General features: G+C 37.2%; 1 protein-coding gene across 1 annotated transcript in view; it reads right to left on the minus strand.

The window, feature by feature from the left end:
• The window catches only part of LOC106878734 (cystinosin), a 56522-nt gene that overhangs the window by 21752 nt on the left and 27263 nt on the right, over positions 1-7507 (minus strand). Inside the window, exon 5 of the mRNA XM_052969411.1 lies at positions 2284-2403. Coding sequence (XP_052825371.1) covers positions 2284-2403 — 120 coding nt within the window. The remainder of the gene's footprint in view (positions 1-2283; positions 2404-7507) is intronic.

The following is a 7507-nucleotide window of genomic DNA, read 5'->3' on the forward strand; positions in this document are numbered from 1 at the left end:
TATATATATATATATATATATATATATATATATAGGTATATATATATGTGTGTGTGTATATCTATATGTGTGTATATTTATATATGTGTGTGTGCATGTATTCTTTTATTCTTTTACTTGTCTCAGTCATTTTACTGTGGCTATGCTGGAGCACCATCTTTAGCCAAACAAATCGACCCCAGGACTTATTCTTTGTAAGCCAAGTACTTATTCTATCAGTTCCTTTTGCCGAACTGTAAAGTTATGGGGACATAAACACACACACAAATATATATATATATATATATATATATATATATATATATATATATATATATATATATATATATATATATATGATGGACTTTTTTCAGTTTCTATCTACCAAATCCACTTGCCCAAGGTGCCACACAGTGGGACTGAACCCAGAACCATGTGGTTGGGAAGCAAGCTTCTTACTACACAGCCACTTCTGCACCTATATATATATATATATATACACACACACACATAGAAATAACAACAAATGGATTGTGGTTCACTACAGCTGTTTCAAACGTCTTTTTATTGATGCATAGCAGTATTATATAATGTGAAAAAAACCTTTTCATCAGGTGAATATATGCAAAGATTAAATATTTTGAACATCTCAATTCCACAGCAAAAATGCCAACTTTGGTCGGTAGGCAAAAAATGGCAATTCTGCTTTGGAATTGAGATGTTCAAAATGTTTAATTCTTACATGTATTCATCTGATGAAAACAGTGTTTTCGCATGATGTAAGACTTCTATTTATCAATAAAAAACATATCTGAAACAGCTGTAGTGAACCACAATCCTTCTGTTGGCATTTGTTTATCATTCACCTAACTTGGAATCTGCAATTAGCAATTGACTGCAGTACAATTGGTGCAGTGTCTGTACCCATGTGCAGCCTTGAGACTCATTGTATATTCAGTCGACCATTTGTGATTGTACACACAACTGCAGTATAAATCTGTGCTTACTTAAGTAAGTATGTATTTGTTCTTCAAATATTGTTTGTATGCAATAGCAATTTCAATGACCCAACCTTGGTGCTTTACTGTTTTAGGACCTAATTCATTTGAATCCTGAATAAACATACATAAATACATGTCCATGCTGGCATAGGTTGGATGGTTTGACCAGAGCTGGCAAGCTGGAGAGCTGCACCAGGCTCCAGTTTGATTTGGCCTGGTTTCTATGGCTGGATGCCCTTCCTAATGCCAACCACTTTACAGAATATGCTGGGTGCTTTTACATGGCACCACATGGGCACTTTTACATAGCACAGTACAAGTGCTTTTGTGTGACTCTGCATGACTGCTTTTATGTGGTACTGCATGGGCACTTTTACACGGTACCTCACAAGTGCTTTTAAGTGACACTGCATGGGTACCTTTATGTAGCACCACCACGACTGCTTTTTAAGTGGTACCAGCACAAAACTCTTGTAGGTCAATCCTCTCCACCAGGAAGACTGGACTGGACTGCTTTTGATCTTCTGTGAGCAAGTGAGGCACAAATTTTGCTGCAACTCTTTCATTCACAATTTTTCACTCAAAATTCATTGGCAGGAGCTCCAGGTCACACCAGTCATGTCAACAAGTTTGTCAATTGTTCAGTAATGGTCCTCCAAGATTGGTTCATGAATTTTCATGATGCTTTCATTCACTCAGAAGGTCATGTGACCATTTCTAATGCATAAAAACCAGTTGTAAACTTGTGTTTTGCTCATGGCAGCGTCCTTGTAAGCTGTTTGAAGCATGATAACTGTTTCAGCCATTGCAAAAATTGACAAACAGAGAAGCACTGCAAAACAAAGATGCACCATGTAGTAATACGACTAGACTAGACTGATGCCTGAGGGTTGCATCAAGTGGCTTCTAGTGGCAGAAGCCTGAATTACAATGGGCTTGTCCCACAGAGAATGTTTCTAGCTACATTTGGGTACCCCCTCATATACACATACACACATATATATCTATATCCTTAGCTATGAAGTAAGATCAGAACATATAATCAACCAGGAAAATTGAGGGAAAACAGTATATGTCATGTCCAAGAAGATAAAACAATATATGAAACAACGAGGTTTGAATTCATGAACATGTGGTAGTTGGTTCATCCTTGTCATCTCTACATCCATTGTGACTCACACCTTAAAACGGTCTATCCCAGTTTGTATGAAATAGCTTATTGAGTATGTTAATTATTTTTGCATATGGTTATTTAATAAATTTTTACACTATATTTCAAAAATACGAACCACTTTAAACTTACCTCATATACATAAATTTGACCAATAGTGAACAAGGAGATAAATGTTGCATGTATAGTAAAGACTACATCATTGAGTTGAACTGGGAGAACACCATAAGGATTATCATGAAAATACAGTTTCTGAAATGGAAAAAATATATAAATTGCCTTAAAAAAATCAAATGCATCATTCATCTATTAAATACTTTGCTGAGTACACATATTATATCTTGATATATCTTCTAATGGTATTCATACCTTTAACATTGCAGCCCATGACACTGAAATTAAATACTGTAAACCTGGTACTCTATTCTTTCAGACATCTCTACTGATGGAGATGTACTTGTTTGGTAAGTGACCTGATCTGAAACTGTACTGAAACTAAAACAACTGCAGCATCGAAGACACATTGTAGCCATTCAAAAACATACAAAATCTGTTAAATTCATTTAACTATTTATTACACTGATACAGTTCCACTGCAGTGAGTTATGTCAGTGCCCAGGTTGCAGACAGTATGATAAAAATTTTGACACCAACTATTTATTACACTTGGTGTCAAAATTTTTATCATACTGTCTGCAACGTGGGCACTGACATAACTCACTGCAGTGGAACTGTATCAGTGAACAGCTTACAGATAGTGCAATGGAAATTTTAACAAATAATAAACGACTGAGTGAAGTTAACAGTTTTTGTGAGTTTCTGAATGGCTAACATGTGTATTCTATGCTGTACTCGTTAAGTAACTGTTATAAAATAATTACTTATCTCTTCTGATGGGGCATGTAGCTAGGTTTTTTAAGGAACATTTTCTGTCTTTTGCACAGAAGTGAATTTTTTTATAGCTGAAGACTGCAATGAATTTACTCTAATCAAATAGGGCTGCATTGAAGGAAATTTTAGTTGATAGGGGAAATTGTAATTACATTAACTGAAAATGTAATTATTGAAGTCAGAGAAACTGACCTTTCTTTCATCAATGAGCTGTTATTCTCAACTGATTGTTTGGGTAAAATTCAGGAGTAGCAGCAGCAGTGTTTGTTGAAGCTGGTAAATTTTCTTGGTCAGTTGGGGAGTGGTTATTTATAGAATACTTTTCTTTTGAATTGATTCTACATACTTTATAGTCACATGGCTTTTTGATAGATTTCAGAGTTGGTTATATTATTTGAATTTTTGTGAAGGTTATTAATAGTAGTAGTGGATAATTAGTAGACAGTCAGAACCATGTGGTTATTAAAAGAAGCAGTAAGTTGTATTTAAAATTTTTCTAACTTATTACTATTGTTGTTTTAAAGTGTTTTTAGGTTATACATCATCATCATCCCCATCCCCATCATCATCATCACCATCATCATCATCACCATCATCGTTTTCCATGCTAGCATGGGTTGGACAGGGCATGGAAGTCAGTCAAGGTGGTGCTGGTATCAGTTACGTTCGGATGCTGCTTTTTACGTGCCACCGGCACAGGTATCACAACTACAATTTCCATTTGATTTTCATTTTGATGTTGATGTACTTGACTCAAGAGGTCTCCTCAAGCACAGCAGGTCGCCCACGATCCAAGTACTTTTGAATGAGCTGGGGCTGGTTATAGGATACAGCCGTGAATTCACTTTATTTGCTGGGTCTCCACAGTCACAGCATATCTCCAGAGGTCTCGGTCTTTCGTCATCGCCTCTGTGAGGCCCAACGTTCAAAGGTCATTCTTCACCACCTCATCCCATATCTTCCTTGGTCTACCTCTACTGTTTGGGAGTGGTACTTCTTCACACAGCTCTGCTCATCCATCCATAGTACATGACCATACCAGCGCAAATGTCTCTCTTACATGCCACATCCGATGCTTCTTATGTCCAACATTTCTCTCAGGGTGCTTACACTCTGTCGTGTGTGCACACTGACATTACACATCCAGCAGATCATGCTAGCTTCATTTCTTTTGAGCCTATGCATGCCCTCCGCAGTCACGGCCCATTTTTCACTGCTGTGAAGCATGGCAGTTCACACACATGCATCGTACAATCTACCTTTCACTTTGAGTGAGAGGCCCTTTGTCACCAGCAGGGGTAGAAACTTTCTAAACTTTGCCCAGGCTATTCTTATTCTAGTGGTAACACCCCCACTACTAAGTTGGTCACCTAGGTAGCGGAAGCTATCAACTACTTCTAGTTTCTTCCCCTGGAGGGTGATGGAATCTGTTTTCTGAGCATCTGTGGTGTCTATTGCCCCTGTGCATCTGCCGCACAGGAAAGCTATCTTCCCGGTTAATCTTCCTTTGATGTTGCTGCACCTCTTATGTGTCCATATCATACACTGGGTACATCTTATGGAGTTTCTACCTACACCTATTCTACAGATCGAGCAGGTGTGTGATGAGTTTGCCTTCCTACTTACTAGAACTTTGGTCTTTGCTACATTCACTCTAAGGCCTTTTGATTCTAAACCTTGCTTCCACACTCGAAATTTCTTCTCTAGTTCTGGTGTGATTCTGCTATGAGGGCCAGGTCATTAGCATAGAGGAGCTCCCAGGGGCAACCCGTCTTGAATTCCTGTTATTGCCTGGAGGACTGAGGGCTGATCCTCGGTGGACCCCTACTTCTACCCGGAATTCTTCACTATACTCATTGCTGATCCTAACCTTACTAACGGCCTCTCTGTATAGGACTTGTATAGCCCTTATTAACCATTCGTCTATCCCCAGTTTCCGCATCGCCCACCAGATAAGAGATTGGGGGACCCTGTCAAAGGCTTTCTCCAAGTCCACAAAAGCTAAGTATAGGGGTTTATCTTTAGCTAGGTATTTCTCCTGCAGTTGTCGAACCAGGAATATAGCATCAGTGGTGCTTCTACCCGGAACGAAACTGAACTGCATCTCATCTAAGCAGATTTTCTCCCTAATAAATTGAATTCGCTTCTTATATTCTTTATATGCATCTTTATTATTATAGTCATTATAATTGTTTAGAGAAAAAAGTTTATTGAAATTACATAAATTAATGCATTCTATTATTTAAATTTTTTAAAAAGAAAACATTGATTGTGTAAGCATTTAAAACTTCTTTCTTATCTAGTGTTAACTAATTTATTTTTCAAAGTAAATATTTGGTATCACTCCTCCAGGCAGAAATTACATCTTTCATCCCCTATTCTATAAAGTTTTACAGTACTAATAATTTCTTATTTTAATGAATACTTAATATTTTCACCCTTGAGCGACCATATAAGCTTGCTAAGACTTGTTGAAAGTTCTCTAGTATTGTTTCTAAGCAAACTTTCATCAACGAAAGGTCATAGTTTACTACTAGCAAGCCTAATTCAAACTAATAATGGAGGAAAATTCCTCTTTAAACAATATCATTTTTATATACCCTGAAGAGATTGTACTAATAATGCATATATTACTGCATATAATATACAACAATATGCAATTAGTATGGGTGAAACAGATGTTGGATAATTATTATAAATAAGCTAACTGGAAATAAACGCAGAGTTTGAATGTTCAAATTCTTTATTCGCCTTATTATCAATACTATATATTTATATATATAGAAGCAGTGTAGGTATAGGCACAGACATGGTTATAGGTGTAGGCATGGCATAAGTATAGACATGGTTGTTGGAGCAGGTATGGCTGTGTGGTTGAGAAGCTTGTTTCCCAGTCGTGAGGTCTCAGGTTCAGTCCCACTGTGCAACATCTTGGGTGTCTTTGACTACAGCCCTGAGCCAATTAAAGACTTGTGAGAGGCTTTGGTTGATGGAAACTGAAAGGAGCCAGTGTGTGTGGGTAAGTATGTGTCTGCAAGTGTGTGTATATGTCTTAACATTATGTGATAATAGTAAATGAGTGTCACTGTCATATATGCAGTGTCTGTCATTCCTTTCCAATATCCTACAAGAATATGTCTGGCCATGGAGTAATATTACCATGATTGGAAACAAGTAAGGGTTGGTGATAGAAAAAGCAGCCAGATGTGAAAATCTACCTCAATAAACTCTGTCTAACTTATGGAAGCTTGGAAGAGTGGGGATTAAAACAATAATAATGATGATGATATATACATGTGTGTGTGTGTGTGTAGCTTAGACTATAAGAGAGCAACAAAGATAGTTGTCTTAGAGGAGATACTTAGAAAGGACATCTAGTCTCATACATGGGCCCAATCATGGGATATGGAAGTAGAAAGAAAGATTGGAGTTTCCCCAGGTCATCCAGACATCCCTGAGGCCAGATGAAATTTTGTGGTCTAAAAAGGCAAAGAAAATAATCATAACTGAACTTACAGCCCTGAGGGAAGAAGGGTGTGATCAAGCTTTAGAACAGAAGCATGCCAAGTATGAGAGCCTTTTGCAGGATTAGAGGGAGAAGAGGTTGCAGTCATGGCTTTTCTCAGGCATGTTTGGCTGTAGGAGATTCCCTCCTATTCAGTATGGAAAACGCTTACAGCTATTGGAAGGAGAGGAAAAGTGTGAAGGGTGACTGTGCAATATGGGAGAGGTAGCAGAAAGAATCTTGGTTAATGTTGATATTATTACTCGGAAATGAAGTAAAAAAGAAAAAAATAGTGCAATGGGTGTAAAAAAGGTGCAGGAAACGAATACAAAAACAAAAATGCCCGGAAAGCAATGGGGTGGAGAGAGGCCTTCTGAAAATGCACAAGATCCAATGTTTTTCCCTCATAAATTTTAGCAAAATGGGTTTTTTTAATGAAATTTTATATAAATATCTTTCAAACAGTATAGATTACGATTATAAAGAAATATGTGGGGAAAATCTTTTCCAAGGAGGTGGGGAGAGGACTTTGGAAAATTCACAAGATCCGATGTTTTTCCCTCGTAACTTTGAGGAAAATCAATATCTTTCTACTTCACACCCACTTTGGAAACGAATCTGAAGGTAAAAATGCATAGAAAGCAACTGGGAGGGAGGCCAGAACTTCAGAAAATTCACAAGATTCACAAGATCCAAGTTTTTCTCTCGTAACTTTGAGGAAAACATAATCCTTTTGAAATCACAAATCAGGCTTTTCCTCAGGAACTTGGATGCTAAACATCCCTTTGAAGGGTTCAAGTCCTTACTTCTATTATATATATATATATATATATATATCTGTCAGATGGTACATCTGTCAGACGGGACCTTGATGATTGCCATGAGGCAGTCCTTATATATTTACTACTCTATATTTAATACTCAATATTTCATATATTCAATAAGACATTCAATACTTCA

This window comes from Octopus bimaculoides, chromosome 7 (assembly GCF_001194135.2).
Source record: "Octopus bimaculoides isolate UCB-OBI-ISO-001 chromosome 7, ASM119413v2, whole genome shotgun sequence".
NCBI classification, from domain to species: domain Eukaryota; kingdom Metazoa; phylum Mollusca; class Cephalopoda; order Octopoda; family Octopodidae; genus Octopus; species Octopus bimaculoides.